This window comes from Ranitomeya variabilis, chromosome 1, assembly GCF_051348905.1.
Source record: "Ranitomeya variabilis isolate aRanVar5 chromosome 1, aRanVar5.hap1, whole genome shotgun sequence".
Lineage (NCBI taxonomy): Eukaryota > Metazoa > Chordata > Amphibia > Anura > Dendrobatidae > Ranitomeya > Ranitomeya variabilis.
The window spans coordinates 652555095-652573574 of record NC_135232.1 but is presented as its reverse complement, the minus strand read 5'-3'; the positions used below and the strand labels follow the sequence as shown (position 1 = coordinate 652573574).

The 18480-nt window shown below is 46.4% G+C and overlaps 1 protein-coding gene across 2 annotated transcripts in view; it reads left to right on the top strand.

The window, feature by feature from the left end:
- The window catches only part of CAPN3 (calpain 3), a 180532-nt gene extending 164265 nt beyond the window's left edge, over window positions 1–16267 (top strand). The window contains exons 22-24 of one of the 2 annotated variants that reach the window (XM_077262543.1): window positions 4526–4642; window positions 7038–7096; window positions 15287–16267. In XM_077262543.1, the coding sequence (XP_077118658.1) occupies window positions 4526–4642; window positions 7038–7096; window positions 15287–15313 (203 nt within the window). In that variant the 3' untranslated portion in view covers window positions 15314–16267. The remainder of the gene's footprint in view (window positions 1–4525; window positions 4643–7037; window positions 7097–15286) is intronic. The other variant, XM_077262534.1, reaches the window with a different exon arrangement.
- Window positions 16268–18480: the final 2213 nt, after the last annotated feature.

The window sequence follows — 18480 nt, the reverse complement described above, 5'->3', positions numbered from 1 at the left end:
CGACCCAGGTGAGCATACAAGGGATGAATGACATACCCAGAGTCAAATCACTAGTAACCACTAGAGGGAGCCAAAAGGTAAATTCACAACAGTGGTGGCAGCATCATGCTATGGGGGTGTTTTTTAGCTGCAAGAACAGGAGGACTGGTTGCCATTGAAGGAAACATGAATGTGGCCAAGTACAGAGATATCCTGGATGAAAACCTCTTCCAGAGTGCTCTGGAGCTCAGACTTGGCTGAAGGTTCACCTTCCAACAAGACAATGACCCTAAGCACACAGCTAAAATAACAAAGGACTGGCTTCAGAACAACTCTGTGACCATTCTTAACTAGCCCAGCCAGACCCCTGACCTATACCCAATTGAGCATCTCTGGAGAGACCTGAAAATGGCTGTCCACCAACATTCACCATCCAACCTAACGGAACTGGAGAGGATCTGCAAAGAAGAATGGCAGAGGATCCCCAAATCCAGGTGTGAAAAACTTGTTGCATCATTCCCAAGAAGACTCGTGGCTGTACTAGCTCAAAAGGTGCTTCTACTCAATACTGAGCAAAGGGTCTGAATACTTATGACCATGTGATATTTCAGTTTTTCTTATTTAATAAATTTGCAAAAATGACTACATTTCTTTTTTTTCAGTCAAGATGGGGTGCAGAGAAAAAAATGAACTCTTTTGAATTTACCAAATGGCTGCAATGAAAAAGAGTGAAAAATTTAAAGGGGTCTGAATACTTTCGGTACCCGTGCCCAATCAGCGCTGGTGTCACTTTCTCCGGCTTCCAGTCGAAATGAACATGAAGAGAAAGTTCGAGATCAGCTGCAGCCCTAGACTTCCGCTTCATGTTCAGTTTGTCTGAAGGCAGAGACTGTGATGCCAGTACTGATTGGGCACCAGGCAGCCCTGGGACGAGTGCAGACACTGCTGGAACGGAGCTAGGACTGGAGACAAGTATACGTTTATTTATTTTATCGGGGCCGAACATTTAGTTTAAGAAGGGGTTGTTCTAGTAGTGGACAACCCCATTAAGGGAGAGCCAGGTGTGATTAGGAGAATGCTCCTGAAAAGGCTTAGAGAGAGGGTATCCCCTAAAGATCGTCCACATTTCGCAACATAGCAACATCCATTGTTCAGTATGTCCCTCACAATATCATCCTGATTAATAACAGGTAAATATTTAGCAACAATATTTTTCATTTTGTTAAATTGAAGACTAAATGTGGTGGAAAAAGTAATAGGACAAGAAGATCACCCTTCCCATCTGTGTCTGTTGGTAAACAGATGTTCCTCCCAAGTTCTTTCATTGACTTTAGTTAATGCTGACATAATGCGAATGGCAATGACGTGTACAATTTCCATATTAGTATCATCCGCATTCTCTTGATAGAAGAGAATGTAAAGCATCTGGATGAGGACAGGTCAGTATACAATTTCATTCCCATAGGGGTGGAGCCGCATGTTCATTACTTTAATGAGCGATACCAGTGACCGCTGAACACCGGAACAAGCTGCCGGTGCCTGGAGACCAACACATCGGAGAAGCTGCCAGTGACTGCGCCGGGAGGGTGAGTATGACGGGGGAGGGTGAGCATTGCATGATATTCACCTGTCCCCGTTCCACCGCCAGGCTCGGTCTTCCGCATCCTCAGGCTGTGACGTTCAGGTCAGAGGGCACTCTGCCAGGACAGTCGCGGCAGAGAGCCAGAAGACACAGCGGCGCGCAGCGGTGGAACAGGGACAGGTGAATATCACAAGTGTCGGGGGCCTGAGCGACAAGAGGTGAGTATGTCTTTTCTTTTTTTTAATCGCTGCAGCAGCATATGGGGCATAATATTCTATGGAGCTTCTTATGGGGCCATAATCAACCTTTGTGCAGCATTATATGGGTCAAATGTTTCTATGGAGCATCTTATGAGGCCATAATCAACCTTTATGCAGCATTGTATGGGGCATATTTTTGTATGGAGCATCTTATGGGGCCCCATCAAACTTTATGGCGCATTATATGGGGCATATTTTTGTGTGGGGCATCTTATGGGGCCCATCATACACTTTATGGAGCATTATATGGGGTGTATTTTGTATGGAGCTTTATATGGGGCTCCTGATTCAATATGGATATTCAAAAACACTTACTACACCTACTGATGTCTCAATTAATTTTACTTTTATTGGTATCTATTTTTATTTTTGAAATTTACCAGTAGCTGCTGCATTTCCCACCCTAGGCTTAAACTCGAGTCATTAAGTTTTCCCAATTTTTTGTGGCAAAATTAGGGGTCTCTGCTTATACTCGACTATATACGGTACTTTTTTTTAACCAAGCATAGGGGAAAATTATGGAGTCCTCAATTCTGAGGAAAAAAATTATGGAATCATGAGAAACAAAAACAAAAAAACACTCCAAAACATCACTAGTATTTTGTTGCACCACCTCTGGCTTTTCTAACAGCTTGCAGTCTCTGAGGCATGGACTTAATGAGTGTCAAACAGTAATCTTCATCAATCTGGCTCCAACTTTCTCTGATTGCTGTTGCCAGATCAGCTTTGCAGGTTGGAGCCTTGTCATGGACCATTTACTTCAACTTCCACCAAAGATTTTCATGACATTGACCTCATGTGTCTCTTTTCAAGGAATGTTTTCAGTTTTTTCTCTATTGCAGGATGCATTATCATCTTGAAAAATAATTTCATCATCCCCAAACATCCTTTCAATTGATGGGATAAGAAAAGTGTCCAAAATATCAACATAAACTTGTGCATTTATTGAAGATGTAATGACAGCCGTCTCCCCAGTGCCTTTACCTGACATGCGGCCCCATATCATCAATGATTGTAGAAATTTGCATGTTCTCTTCAGGCAGTCATCTTTAGAAATCTCATTGGCACCAAACAAAAGTTACAGAATCATCATCTTGCCCAATGCCGATTCGTGATTCATCACTGAATTACTTTCTTCCAGTCATCCACAGTCCACGATTGCTTTTCCTTAGCCCATTGTAACCTTGTTTTTTTCTGTTTAGGAGTTAATGATGGCTTTCGTTTAGCTTTTCTGTGTGTAAATCCCATTTCCTTTACGCGGTTTCTTACAGTTCGGTCACAGACGTTGACTCCAGTTTCCACCCATTCGTTCCGCATTTGTTTTGTTGTGCATTTCCTGTTTTGGAGCCATATTGCTTTAAGTTTCTGGTTTTGACGCTTTGAATCAGTCTTCCTTGGTCTACCAGTATGTTTGCCTTTAACAACCTTCCCATGTTGTTTGTATTTACAGGGTGATTCCATAATTTTTCCCTCAGAATTGAGTGACTCCATAATTTTTCCCCTCTGCTTGGGTAAAAAAAAGTAACCATTACTGACTACCACATTTTTTGTTCTTGATTTCTTCTAGTGTTTCTTAAAGCCATAAAGTTGCCATTTCAAATGACTTTAGTTTTGTGCCATGTCTGTGATTTGCTTTTTTTCTACAAAATTAAACAACTGAATGAACATCCTCCAAGGCCGGTGATTCCATAATTTTTGCCAGGGGTTGTAATAAATCTCAGCTGATGTCAGGACACAGGCTCAGCTGGTAGTGTGAATGTGCTCTTACACATAGCACATATATACCAACTCATGCTCCAGCTAGTTTCTCTGGTTTTACCCATAATAAATCACATTTTATTTTTCAACTTTAAATAAAAATTAAAGAAAAACAACCTTTGCCGTCATTTACACATCCCATATTCCAGCTTATGCTGGAGGACAAACTAGAGGAAATATCAAGGTCTCTGCCTATCATACACAGAACAAAGTATGAATCTGGTGTATTTAATATACAGTTATATAAAACACACATATATATATATATATATATATATATATATATATATATATATATATATATATGTGTGTGTGTGTGTGTGTGTGTGTGTGTGTGTGTGTGTGTGTGTGTGTGTGTGTGTGTGTGTGTATATGTATGTATATATATATATATATATATATATATATATATATATATATATATATATATATATATATATATCCTTAAGAACGAGGGTGTTATTTTGTGCTATAAAGTGTTTGGTTAGGATGATTTCTTATTTTAAAAAAACCACAAAAACATTAGATTTCTTAGATATTTTTTTTTCAGTTTTGTTGCCCCACCTGTGCCCATAAAAAGGGGAAAATTCCTACTTATTGAGAGGTAACGTGTAATTTCAAAGTGTGACATTTAGTTGTGACCATACTGTTGTCAGAAAGCCTTGGTCTGGTAAGGGTTAAGTAACAAGGCTACTAAACGGAATCCTTTATAGGACAAGGACAATGTATGGGGGACGGGAACATTCAGTAGTGGGGTCACGGTAACCAGGAGGGTGCAGTGATTTAATAGCAAAAAATTAAGAATGGAAACATTAGAACAGAACTATACAGAAAGATCACTGCTGGTTAGGAAGAATAGTGATGTAGAGTTTCAGCGGAGAAGAGACATGACGTAGACAGAGTGGTTTCATGGAAGTCATTTTGCTTTTAACCCTTCTTTTTCTAGGGTTTCACCTGAACAATCAGCTGTATGACATCATCACCATGCGTTATGCAAACAAGCACATGAACATTGACTTTGACAGTTTTATCTGCTGCTTTGTGCGTTTGGAGGGAATGTTTAGTAAGTGACTTTTTCTCCTTATTTACAGTGAATTAATCATGGCATAAGCATATGAAAAAGTGTCACAAAAATAAGAGCTCCTGCGTGTTGTATTTATGTGCTGGCCATTAGAGCAGCACTATGGGGTCCTAGCTAGAAGACATTTGATCTACAGGTCCTTCTCAAAAAATTAGCATATAGTGTTAAATTTCATTATTTACCATAATGTAATGATTACAATTAAACTTTCATATATTATAGATTCATTATCCACCAACTGAAATTTGTCAGGTCTTTTATTGTTTTAATACTGATGATTTTGGCATACAACTCCTGAAAACCCAAAAAACCTGTCTCAATAAATTAGCATATCAAGAAAAGGTTCTCTAAACGACCTATTACCCTAATCTTCTGAATCAACTAATTAACTCTAAACACATGCAAAAGATACCTGAGGCTTTTAAAAACTCCCTGCCTGGTTCATTACTCAAAACCCCCATCATGGGTAAGACTAGCGACCTGACAGATGTCAAGAAGGCCATCATTGACACCCTCAAGCAAGAGGGTAAGACCCAGAAAGAAATTTCTCAACAAATAGGTTGTTCCCAGAGTGCTGTATCAAGGCACCTCAATGGTAAGTCTGTTGGAAGGAAACAATGTGGCAGAAAACGCTGTACAACGAGAAGAGGTGACCGGACCCTGAGGAAGATTGTGGAGAAGGACCGATTCCAGACCTTGGGGAACCTGAGGAAGCAGTGGACTGAGTCTGGTGTGGAAACATCCAGAGCCACCGTGCACAGGCGTGTGCAGGAAATGGGCTACAGGTGCCGCATTCCCCAGGTAAAGCCACTTTTGAACCATAAACAGCGGCAGAAGCGCCTGACCTGGGCTACAGAGAAGCAGCACTGGACTGTTGCTAAGTGGTCCCAAGTACTTTTTTCTGATGAAAGCAAATTTTGCATGTCATTCGGAAATCAAGGTGCCAGAGTCTGGAGGAAGACTGGGGAGAAGGAAATGCCAAAATGCCTGAAGTCCAGTGTCAAGTACCCACAGTCAGTGATGGTGTGGGGTGCCATGTCAGCTGCTGGTGTTGGTCCACTGTGTTTCATCAAGGGCAGGGTCAATGCAGCTAGCTATCAGGAGATTTTGGAGCACTTCATGCTTCCATCGGCTGAAATGCTTTATGGAGATGAAGATTTCATTTTTCAGCACGACCTGGCACCTGCTCACAGTGCCAAAACCACTGGTAAATGGTTTACTGACCATGGTATTACTGTGCTCAATTGGCCTGCCAACTCTCCTGACCTGAACCCCATAGAGAATCTGTGGGATATTGTGAAGAGAAAGTTGAGAGACGCAAGACCCAACACTCTGGATGAGCTTAAGGCCGCTATTGAAGCATCCTGGGCCTCCATAACATCTCAGCAGTGTCACAGGCTGATTGCCTCCATGCCACGCCGCATTGAAGCAGTCATTTCTGCCAAAGGATTCCCGACCAAGTATTGAGTGCATAACTGAACATTATTATTTGATGGTTTTTTTGTTTGTTATTAAAAAACACTTTTATTTGATTGGACGGGTGAAATATGCTAATTTATTGAGACAGGTTTTTTGGGTTTTCAGGAGTTGTATGCCAAAATCATCAGTATTAAAACAATAAAAGACCTGACAAATTTCAGTTGGTGGATAATGAATCTATAATATATGAAAGTTTAATTGTAATCATTACATTATGGTAAATAATGAAATTTAACACTATATGCTAATTTTTTGAGAAGGACCTGTACTCGCTGGCAGATCTTGTGACCCCAGCAAACAGTGGGGGGAAACGTTGACTGTTAAAAATTGCTAACAGTATGGGATTCACAGTCCTACCTTATCATAGTTATCATAGTACAGACCTCCCTATAAAAAGAAGTCTGCTTGCACTGCCAGGGGTAAAAAGTAGTGATAAGTGAATATGCAGGGATAAGGTGTTATCTGAGCATGCTCTGGTGCTGAGTCTTCGGAGTGCTCGAAAATAGGTTAGAGTCCCCACGGCTGCATGTCTCGCGGCTGTTCGATGGGCAATCCCTGCGACTTCTACGAAACATGCAACCGTAGGGACTCAAACATACTTTTCAAGCTCACTGAAAACACTCGATTAGCATCCAAGCATGCTCGGGTAAAGCCTTATCCCAGCATGTTCGCTCAACACTTGTAAAAACCAGTGCAAGGAAGAACGGGAGTTGCCGCCACCTCCACTCTTCTTTTGCTCTCGCCTTTATGATCGTGCAGGAATAATTATATGCATCCAACTTGGTGGAAAGTTCAGTAGCCACAATAAAAGCCATCCCAAAATTCTGTATTTTATGGTGCAGAGGACCAGGGGTTGATACAACTCGTACATTATAGTCACTTACCTTTTGTTTTATAGGAGCCTTCCACGCATTTGACAAAGATGGTGATGGTATTATTAAACTCAATGTACTGGAGGTAAATATAACTTCTCATAACTCTCTCCCCCTCTATACGCTTAAAAGAATGGAGTTGTCAAAAAAGGGACTGAAAAAAAAAAACCCTGCTGGAAAAAACGACTAGTGTGAACTTACCCTAAAGGAACATTCACAGCTTGTGAATATGCTGTAACTTTGGGTGCCAGCTAAGTATACAAGTTTCAGCAAATTCAGTCTCCAAGTTTGTGAAAATTTCGGTGTAAAAATTGACCAGTTCTAACTTTTAACAATACTTTGCAATGCGATGGGTTTAAGTGTCAGCAAATCTGCTACCTGTGAACATAGTCCTATTAGTGGAAATAAAGTAACATCCTCCAAAAAAAAAATGCAGCCAATTGTTTACCTTGGCCTGGCAGCTTTTTACTCTTTATTATGGCAAACTATGATGAAAAATTGCAAGTAACTATTACCAAAAGTAATGACATATTTGAAGCCCCCCCACAAAATATAAGTCCCTCCGTTTTTTCATAAAAAGAAGTAAATTGAAAAGCTGCTGCAAGGTGAACAATGTAAAATAATGAAAAAGGAGATTTTTGTGTACTCACCATAAAATCTTTTTCTACGAGCCAATCATTGGGGGACACAGTACCATGGGTGTTATGCTGCTTGCCACCAGGAGGACACTAAGTAAACACAAAGAATTAACTCCTCCTCTGCAGTATACACCCCTTGACTGGCCAGTAACGACCCAGTTCGGTAGTAAATCAGTAGGAGTATAAGAAAAACCAAGACAAGTAAACTATGTCAAAAACGGAGGAACAAACCACAACAACAACCAGCCAATAGGCTAACAGGGTGGGTGCTGTGTCCCCCAATGATTGGCTCGGAGAAAAAGATTTTACGTTGAGTACACAAAAATCTCCTTTTCTCCTACGCCTCATTGGGGGACACAGGACCATGGGACATCCTAAAGCAGTCCCTGGGTGGGGAGCAATTGCACTGCTAAAACGCCATATACCACTGGCTTACTGAGGTACCGCTGTCTGCAGAATGCGCCTGCCAAGGGCAGCGTCTGCCGAAGCCTGGGTATGAACGTGATAGTGCTTCGTGAAGGTATGCAGACTGGACCAAGTTGCAGCTTTACAAAGCTGTTGTGCTGAAGCCTGGTGCCGAATAGCCCAAGAAGCACCGACCGACCGAGTCGAATGCGCCTTAATCCCTGCTGGGACAGGGGTGTTCCTGGCACGGTAGAATTCCTGAATAGTGGAGCGAATCCACTTGGCTAAAGTGGCCTTTGAGGCGGGTAGACCTTTCCTATGTCCCTCCGGAAGCACGAACAGGACATCCGACTTACAGAAGGGAGCCGTGCGAGATATGTACCGCTGAAGAGCTCTAACCACATCCAGAGTATGGAGAGCTTTCTCGATACAATGGGTTGGTGCCGGACAGAATGACGGCAAGACAATGTCCTCATTTAGATGAAAGGAGGAGACGATTTTAGGTAGGAAAGAGGGAGAGGTTCCCAAAACTACCTTGTCTGGGTGAAAAATCAGAAAAGGGGGTCAGCAAGAGAGGGCCGCCAACTCAGAAACTCTCCTGATTGACGTAATCGCCACGAGAAAGACCACCTTCCATGAAAGGAGAGTGAGATAGATGTCCCGGAAATGGTTCTAAAGGGGTCTCCTGAAGAACTCCGAGAACCAAGTTAAGATCCCATGAAGCCAAAGGCATTCTATAGGGAGGGACCACCCGGGAGACTCCTTGGATGAACGTCTTAACCAGCAGTCTGGAAGCGATCTTTTGTTGGAATAGAACAGACAATGCGGACACTTGTCCCTTGAGCGAGCCTAGGGCAAGGCCTCACTCTAAACCTGATTGGAGAAACTCCAGAATTGACAGAATGGAAAAAAAACAGAGGAGAACGTCCATGGGCATTGTACCATGAAAAGAAGATGCGCCAGGTGCGATGATAAATGCGCATGGATACGGGTTTCCTAACGCGAATCATGGTAGAAGAAACTCCTGGAGAGAATCCGGCTTGGGCTAAAATCCAGGAATCAACGGCCACGCCGTCAAAGACAGGGCCCCAGAGTTCTGGTGGCAAATCGGGCCCTGAGAGAAGATCCATGCAATCTGGAAGCTGCCAGGGAACGTCGGCAACCATTTGGACGAGTTCCGCGTACCATGCTCAGCGCGGCCAGTCCGGCGCGACGAGGATCACCGGTCTCCCCTCTGCCCTGATCTTCTTGATGACTCTCGGGAGCAGAGAAAGAGGGGGAAATATGTATGGCAGCTGGAACCGATGCCACGACAGGACCAGGGCATCTGCCCCGATGGCGCAAGTATCGCGGGATCGAGCAATGAACTGGGGAACCTGGTTGTTGAGTCTCGAGGCCATGAGACCCACATCCGGCGTCCCAAAGCGAAGACAAATCTGCTGGAAGACTTCCGGATGGACCACTCGCCCGAGGCAAAAGACCTTGGCGACTGAGGAAGTCCGCTTCCCAATTCTCCACACCCGGTATATGGATCCCCGAGATGAGCGAGTGATTGATCTCGGCCCAGAGCAGGATGTGGGAGACTTCGAGCATGGATGCCCTGCTGCGGGTTCCCCCTTGCCGGTTGATATACGCCATGACTGTGGCGTTGTCGGATTGGATTCTGATGGGATGGCCTGCGAGAAGGTGGTGAAAGTTGCGTAAGGCAAGTGTGATCGCTCGAATCTCCAAAATAGTGATTGGAAGACGCGACTCTCTTGTGGACCAACGACCCTGTGCCGTGTGGTGATTGAAAACTGCGCCCCAGCTGAAAAGGCTGGCATCGGTGGTCACCACTAACCAGCGCACTGGGAGAAAGGACTTCCCTTGGTTCAGGAAGAACTCTAGCGTCCACCACCTGAGGGTCTGGCTGACCTGTGGGGACAGGCAAAAACGACGGTCGAGGGAAAACGGACTCCTATCCCAGGCTAACCGCAGCGCCTGTTGCAGGGGATGGAGATGGAACTGCGCAAATGAAACGGCTTCCATCACCGCAACCATTTTCCAGAGGATGCACATCGCGAAGCGAATGGAGGGACTGGGCGGGAGAGCTTGTCTGCTCCCTGTTGTAAGGACAAGACCTTCTCTGGAGGGAGAATAACTAACCCGCGGGAAGAGTCCAAAATCATGCCGAGGAAGCAAATTTGCTGAGTCGGCACTGGAGATGATTTCTCGAAGTTGATTTTCCAACCCAGGCGAGAAAGAGTATCCACAGTGATACTCACAGACTCCTCGCAGGCAGAATGGGATGGACCCTTGATTAATAGGTCGTCCAGATACGGAAGAACTACCACTCCCCAAGCGTGAAGAATGGCCATGACCTTCGTGAAGACTCTGGGGGCGGTGGCGAGGCCGAAGGGAAAGGCCACAAACTGGAAGTGTTCTTCTTGGACTGCAAAGCGCAGGAACTGCTGAGAGGGAAAAATTGGAATATGTAGATAAGCATCCTTAACCCCTTCACCCCCGGAGCTTTTTCCATTTTTCCGTTTTCGTTTTTCGCTCCCCTCCTTCCCAGAGCCATAACTTTTTTATTTTTCCATCAATTTGGCCATGTGAGGGCTTATTTTTTTGCGGGACGAGTTGTACTTTTGAACGACATCATTGGTTTTAGCATGTCGTGTACTAGAAAACGGGAAAAAAATTCCAAGTGCAGTGAAATTGCAAAAAAAGTGCAATCCCACACTTGTTTTTTGCTTGCCTATTTTGCTAGGTTCACTAAATGCTAAAACTGACCTGCCGTTATGATTCTCCAGGTCACTACGAGTTCATAGACACCTAACATGACTAGGTTATTTTTCACCTAAGTGGTGAAAAAAAATTCCAAACTTTGCAAAAAACAAAACAAAACAAAATTGCGCCATTTTCCGATACTCGTAGCGTCTCCATTTTTCGTGATCTGGGGTCAGGTGAGGGCTTCTTTTTTGCGTGCCGAGCTGGCGTTTTTAATGATAGCATTTTGGTGTAGATACGTTCTTTTGATCGCCCGTTATTGCATTTTAATGCAATGTCGTGGCGACCAAAAAAACGTAAATCTGGCGTTTCGAATTTTTTTCTCATTACGCCATTTAGCGATCAGGTTAATGCTTTTTTTTAATTGATAGATCTGGCGATTCTGAACGCGGCGATACCAAATATGTGTAGTTTTTTTTTTTTTTTTCATTGATTTATTTTGATTGGGGCGAAAGGGGGGTGATTTAAACTTTTATGTTTTTTTTATTTTTTTCACATTTTTAAAAACTTTTTTTTTTTACTTTTGCCATGCTTCTATAGCCTCCATGGGAGGCTAGAAGCAGGCACAGCCCGATCGGCTCTGCTACATAACAGCGATCATCAGATCGCTGTTATGTAGCTAAAATGCAGGTGTGCTGTGAGCGCCGACCACAGGGGGGCGCTCACAGCCACCGGCAATCAGTAACCATAGAGGTCTCAAGGACCTCTATGGTTACAATGGAGGAGCATCGCCGACCCCCGATCATGTGACAGGGGTCGGCGATGCGCTCATATCCGGCCGCACGGCCGGGTGCGGTAGTTAAATGCCGCTGTCTGCGTTTGACAGCGGCATTTAACTAGTTAATAGCGGCGGGTGATCGCGATTTCACCCGCCGCTATTGCGCGCACATGTCAGCTGTAAAAAACAGCTGACATGTCGCGACTTTGATGTGCGCTCACCGCCGGAGCGCACATCAAAGCGGGGGTCCCGACATGTGACGTACTATTCCGTCACATGTCGGGAAGGGGTTAATGTCTATGGATGCAAAGAACTCTCCTTTTTCCAGGGACACGACAACGGAATGGAGCGAGTCCATCCGAAGTGTCGGACCCGTACGAACTTGTTTAGCAGTTTGAGGTCCAGTATGGGCCGTAGAGTCCCGTCCTTCTTTGGGACCACGAATAGGTTGGAGTAAAACCCCTTGAACCTTTGGTCTCGAGGGACCGGAACGATGACACCGTCCCTTTGAAGCGCCTGTATGGCCTGAAGATGTGACGCCCTTGATTTGGGGGGAGAAGACTGGAAGAAGCGCGGAGGGGGGATGGAAAAAAAACTCGATTTTGTATCTGGAAGACACGAGCTCTCTGACCCACTCGTCGTGAACGACCGACAGCCAATTTTGATGGAACGAAAGAAGGCGTCCGACTACTTTGCCGGTGTCCGCCGGACACGTCGACGAGTCATTGTGTAGAAGGTTTAAGGGATGCGGATGCCTTAGGGCCAGAAGGTCTCGGTCTGGGTTTCCAGGAACTTTTTTTGGTCTGTATGAGACCTGGGGATTTCTGTTTTCCCGCCGTCCCGAACCAGGGGAAGAGGAGGACCAACTGGAGTTGTTACGAAAGGAACGGAATCGAAACTGTTGTTGATTCCGAAAAGGCTGGGCATGCTTTTGCTGGGGAAGAAATTTACTCTTCCCTCCAGTAGCGTCAGAAATGATTTGGTCTAGTTTCTCCCCAAATAAACGGCCAGCTTGGTAAGGTAAAGAAGTCAGCGACTTTTTAGAAGTAGAATCTGCTTGGCAATTGCAGAGCCATAAGGCCCTCCTGATGGAGATTGCGCTTGCAGACGCTTGCGCTGCGCAATTAGCCGCATCTATGGAAGCGTTAACTATGAAATCTCCGGCCTGAGCTATCTGGTTAGCCAGTCTGGCCGCCTCTGAGGGAAGATTACTGTCATGGATGGTAGAGGTTAACACCTCTGCCCAGGACACCATTGCCTTAGCTACCCAAGTATCAGCAAAAGATGGAAGGAGAGCTGCCCCTGAGGCCAAGAGTGAGCGAGCCAGGTAGTCAATTTGACGGTCAGAAGGATTTTTGACTGATGACCCGTCGGACAGAGATAAGGCAGTTTTGGATGCGAGTCGCGATACAGCAGGATCCACAGAAGGAGAGAGAAGCAACTCCTTCACCAGATCCTTGGAGAAAGGATATTTAGCTTCCGTGGCTTTTTGAGCCGTAAATCGCTTCTCCAGGTGTTCCCTGTGTTTTTGGACAATGTCCTGAAACTCAGGGTGATTAGCAAATATCTTTTGAACGCGTTTAGTCTTTTTAAAAGACACGACGTGTTCCTGAGTGGATACAGATTCCTCGTCCACCATTAGTGTTTTGTTGACTGCCTCATTAAGGGAGTCAAGTGTCTCCTGACTGATAGAGGAGTCCTGGGTTAAAGATTCCTCCGACTCGTATTCTGAGTCATGTACGCTGTGACCCTCGGAGGAGCGAGATGAGCTCACAGATGCTGAAGCTCGAGCATGGACGGGAGGATGAGGGAAGGGTTCTTTTTCTGGCACCCCGAGAGTCCCGTAGTACGGTACGCCCCCTGTGGTCGGACGGCCCCGCACCGTTGCCAGATTCCGTCGCAGCCGACGGAGGTGAGATCTGGCTTAAGGAGGACCCCCGGAAAGAGTTCAATGCCTTGACCAAGAAATCCATTGAACATGACAAGGACGCAGCCCACTCAGAAGGGTTAGGTTCGACGGGGTCGGTGGAGACATTGGGGGTGGAGGCAGAAGGCGGCTGCGCACAGGCCGGGCCAGAGTTCTGGCACAAGGGGGTATTGTGGGCAAGTGACCATGCAGAATTGCAAGTGGCACATGAAGTATAAAACAAAGTGTGCTTTTTATTGCCCAGTTTAGCCTCCTTAGATTGAGACAGTGTATGTCTATTCTCCAGTAAACTGCTAATAGCAGGGCTATGGGTGCAGAGAAGGAGTTAAGCTTTTCCCTATGGAGTGGAGCAGCTTTCCCACGGTCCTGTGCTGGTGTCCCGAGGGAGGAAGAGAGGGAAATAGCGTTTTCGGCTGAATTTCCCTGCAGCAGTGGAGTCCCAATATGGCGCCCGTTCAGAATGAGAAGCACCGGAGAAGAGGGCGGGGCTTCGGCAGTGGGCGGGACTTTTGAATTGCGGCCTAGTCCGACTGAAGAAGCTGGGGACTAAATTAGTGGAGCCGGCCGGCGGCCGCGACGCCTAACGATCACCGCTGGCATCTAGCCAGCGGTACCTCTCCCCAGGGACCCGGACCGCACCTTCCCACGCCAGTAGCGTGAGGAAGGGTAGTACCCATCGAGGAGGGAGCCACCTCCAGCTCAATTGATCCTCCCTATGCCAGGGGATGGAGAGCGTCCTGATGTGTGCTTGCCGCAGGGGACTTACAACTGTGCCTGCCGCAGGGGGCTTACGGCTACTGTGGGGACTACATGATGCCAACAGGTGAGGGCTTAATTGCGGAGGAGCCCGGGAAATGCACATAAGAGGTATACTCTATGTGCTCGCCATCTTACAGGGGGGAGTTCGGGACCGTATAGGAACTGTCGCCCTAACATAGATTAGTTGTGCCCCAGTCGCAGGAGAGGTACGGGGAAGTATACTCGCCTGTTGATAGTTCGGGTGAGAGCGGACCCTCAAAAGGAATCCGTCGCCCCCTTCACTCCGTTAATTAAAAAATAAAAATTTACAGAAAAATAAAATAAAAACCGCTGGGGTCCGAGAACAGACCCAAGTGCCTCATACAGACACTAAGCAAGAACTGGGTCGTTACTGGCCAGTCAAGGGGTGTATACTGTAGAGGAGGAGTTAATTCTTTGTGTTTACTTAGTGTCCTCCTGGTGGCAAGCAGCATAACACCCATGGTCCTGTGTCCCCCAATGAAGCGTAGGAGAAATACCCTTTTAGGCCGGCGTCACACTGGCATATTGCATCCGATGCGAGATTCTAATGACACTCGGCTCCTGCTCGCAGCAGAGCAGGAGCCGAGTGTCATGCGTCTGTACTCTGATTCTCTCGCACAGGGAGGATCGGAGCACAGCTGCGGTGGAGGCGGAGAAATGAATTTCTCCATCTCCTCCATTGCTGGGGTCCGCTTATAACGCACAGCACTCGGATGATATCCAAGTGATGTGCGCTGTCTCACTCGCACCCATAGGCTTATATGGGTGCGAGTGAGCCGAGAGTTTTCCTCGGTGCGAGACAATCGCAGCATGCTGCATACAATTGTATCGAAACGAGGAAAACGGCTGACAAAGTTGGCTGGTGGGAGCTGCCCCATAGCTTAACATTGGTCCGACACCCGTGTGACGCCGGCCTTAAAATGATAACGGCTCTCCTTATAGCAGACACCACACATGTATGATCAGACATGGGGGCGATAAAACATGAACAAATTTCTACTTAAAGTGTCTTAAGTGCTAATTGTCTTTTCCTTTCAGTGGCTGCAGTTGACTATGTATGCCTAGAATTGACGTGAGCTCCAGCAACCGCTTACATTTCTCAACCACTGTCATACAAGGACGGACTCAGGATCTCTGTTGGACAGAGCCAATCTTTACCTCAAAGCTCCTGCATACGCATCAAATCCAGTTTACGACTTTAACCAATAGCCATGATCTGTCTAGGCGCACAGATTGTAACTTTAGCTTAAACTTCCAATGAAAGTTCTGGAATACAATGGTTACGTGACAAACTGTACGTCTCTGATCAGATGTGTGTCTATTCATTGGCAGGACCTATCACACAACGCACCTCAAATATAAACCAGTGCAGACAGAAGAGGAGCCGCTGAGCCGTGTACCAATTATACAGCATTAATGGGAAACTTAAAGGGAATCTGACAGCAGGCTTTTGTTATGTAATCTGTTCGGAGCATGATGTAGAGACAGAGACCCTGATTCTAGCGATGTGTCACTTAGCTTGCTTGGTGCAGCAGGTGTGAGAGTTTTTCTGCTGCAGATCATGCAGAGCCTTGTATAACCCCACCTACACCACTGATTGGCAGCTTTCTGTCAATGCACATAGAAAACTGCCAATCAGTGGAGGGGGCGTGGTTGGAGCAGGAGGCACCTAGTCATATACTGATAATCTCCTGTTAATAAAACACAGCCTAGTAAGTGACACATTGCTAGAATCAGGGTCTCTATCTCTACATCGTTCTGCTCTCCGATTACATAACAAAAACCTTCTGACAGATTCTCTCTAAAGCAGGGATCTGGCTGCTAAACATGACCCACCCGCTTCTGTCTGCAGTAGTATACAGTCATGAGGGGCAGACAGTGACCACAGTGCAAGATAAAGCCATCATTAATACATGTTCATTCTGTTTATATATCTATGTGAAATGACATTTACCTTAGTGTGCGTTTGCCATGTAGCAATTAAAGATGTGTGATATTTAATAACTGAGCGCTTATGTTTTGTATGTGAAAGTGCCATCCCATAAAAAAGTAGTAATACATGAAAGATAAGTCATGACCTTTATTGGTTATAACTAATATCCCTGGTCAATAAGTTTTTTTTTTCTAAGGGCTGGTGTAAAAAAGAGGCCTAATAAGACCAACACCAACAATAACTTAAAGGCTAGTTAATTATATGCGGTGCAGGCACACCAGTCTAGTTAGGTAGGTTATCTGTATATACTCGTGTATAAGCCGAGATTTTCAGCACAACTTTTTGTGGTGAAAACGTCCCCTTGGCTTATACACAAGTCAATTGTCCAGAATGCTGGCGGGGGACTGGTGTAGTAGCAGCAGGAGCTGGCGGCTGTGGCACAGTGACAGCTGCCGGCTAACAGAAGAGATCATATTCACCCTCCGTCGCTGCATCTCCGTTGTCCCGGCGGCTCTCCTCTCCTGAGCGGTCACGTGGTACCACTCATTAAGGTAATGAATATGGAAGCGTCTGCACTCCCATAGGCGTGGAGCGCATATTCATTAACTTAATGAGCGGTACCACGTGACCGCTCAGCACAGGAGAGCTGCCAGGACACAGATGCAGGCCTGAGGAGGAGCCATGCTTACAACTAGGGGAAGGGGGGGCTGAGCCATGCGGGACTGGGGGAGCCACATACCATGCCAGGACAGGACGGGGGGAGCCACATACCATGCCAGGACAGGGGGAGCCACACATGCCAGGACAGGACGGGGAAGCCACACATGCCAGGCCAGGGGGAGCCACCCATACCAGGCCAGGACGGGGGGAGCCACACATACCAAGCCAGGGCAGGACGGGGGGGAGCCACACATACCAGGCCAGGACAGGATGGGGGGAGCCACACATACAGTACCAGGACAGGATGGGGGTAGGCACGCATAGGAGGACAGGGATGAGGGGACAATTCATACTCAGCTTATACTTGAGTCAATAAGCTTACCCAGTTTTCCGTGGCAAAAGTAGGTGCCTTGGCTTATACTCAGGTCAGGTAACATTTAACTTTGATGTGGTCATAAATCAGGTGAGCGGACCATTAAACTCACTGATGGCGTCGTGTTCAGCAAGCAGTCTATTGTGTGTTGAGGCCCCCAAGAAGTGATTGTTGTGTGAAATAAAGTTACAGCTTTTCCGATCGTTTTGTTCTCTAAGTGGTAAGCCACCACGAGAGATGTTTGAAAAGCGTCTCTCAAAGGGATGCTTTTTTTTTTTTTTTTTTACACATGAGCGAGCGCTCATGTGTATGTAAGAGACAGCCGAGATGGTGATGGCGAGCTTTAGAGACTCTCTCCCATTGTTGGACTGTCTAAAAGCATTGCACGGTGAATAAGCCTCCTTACCTTGACATGCCAGAGCTGGTATGTCACTCTCCACAAGGAGAAACCTTACCCCTTAGACCTCAGTCCAGAGCCTCTCATCTAGCCAAATCAGTTCTCATGCTTCGCACTGACAAGGGCCAACAGCCCAAAACACCGTGTCTGCGGATTGAGATACTGATTTGGCTTTTATCCGAATTCATATTGCAAGACCCGTTAAAGGGTTGATTGTGACTTGTAGGATCGCTACTTCCAACAGGTGGCACTATAGAGTTCAAGTCCTCTTTTTCTCTGAAGAGGCAATTTGCATAAAAGAGCTTAAATAAGTTGTCCACTATTTGGGCAACTTCTCATATCCCATGCTTGGCCCCAATAAAATAACGCCTATACTCATCTCATACCAGTCAGCACTAGTGTCACTGTCCCCACCTTTGGACAAATCTAACATGAAGAGGAAGTCTGGGCTGCATCTGCAGCTCAGACTTTCTCACCATGTTTGATTTGTCTGAAGTTGGGGACAGTGACACTAGTGCTGACTGGTCGCCGGGGTCACGTCACAACACCGCACAAGAGCCCCGGGGAGAGCGAGTGCCGACACTGCGGGGAGAGCGAGTGCCGACACTGCGGGGAGAGCGAGTGCCGACACTGCGGGGAGAGCGAGTGCCGACACTGCGGGGAGAGCGAGTGCCGACATTGCGGGGAGAGCGAGTGCCGACACTGCGGGGAGAGCGAGTGCCGACACTGCGGGGAGAGCGAGTGCCGACACTGCGGGGAGAGCGAGTGCCGACACTGCGGGGAGAGCGAGTGCCGACACTGCGGGGAGAGCGAGTGCCGACACTGCGGGGAGAGCGAGTGCCGACACTGCGGGGAGAGCGAGTGCCGAC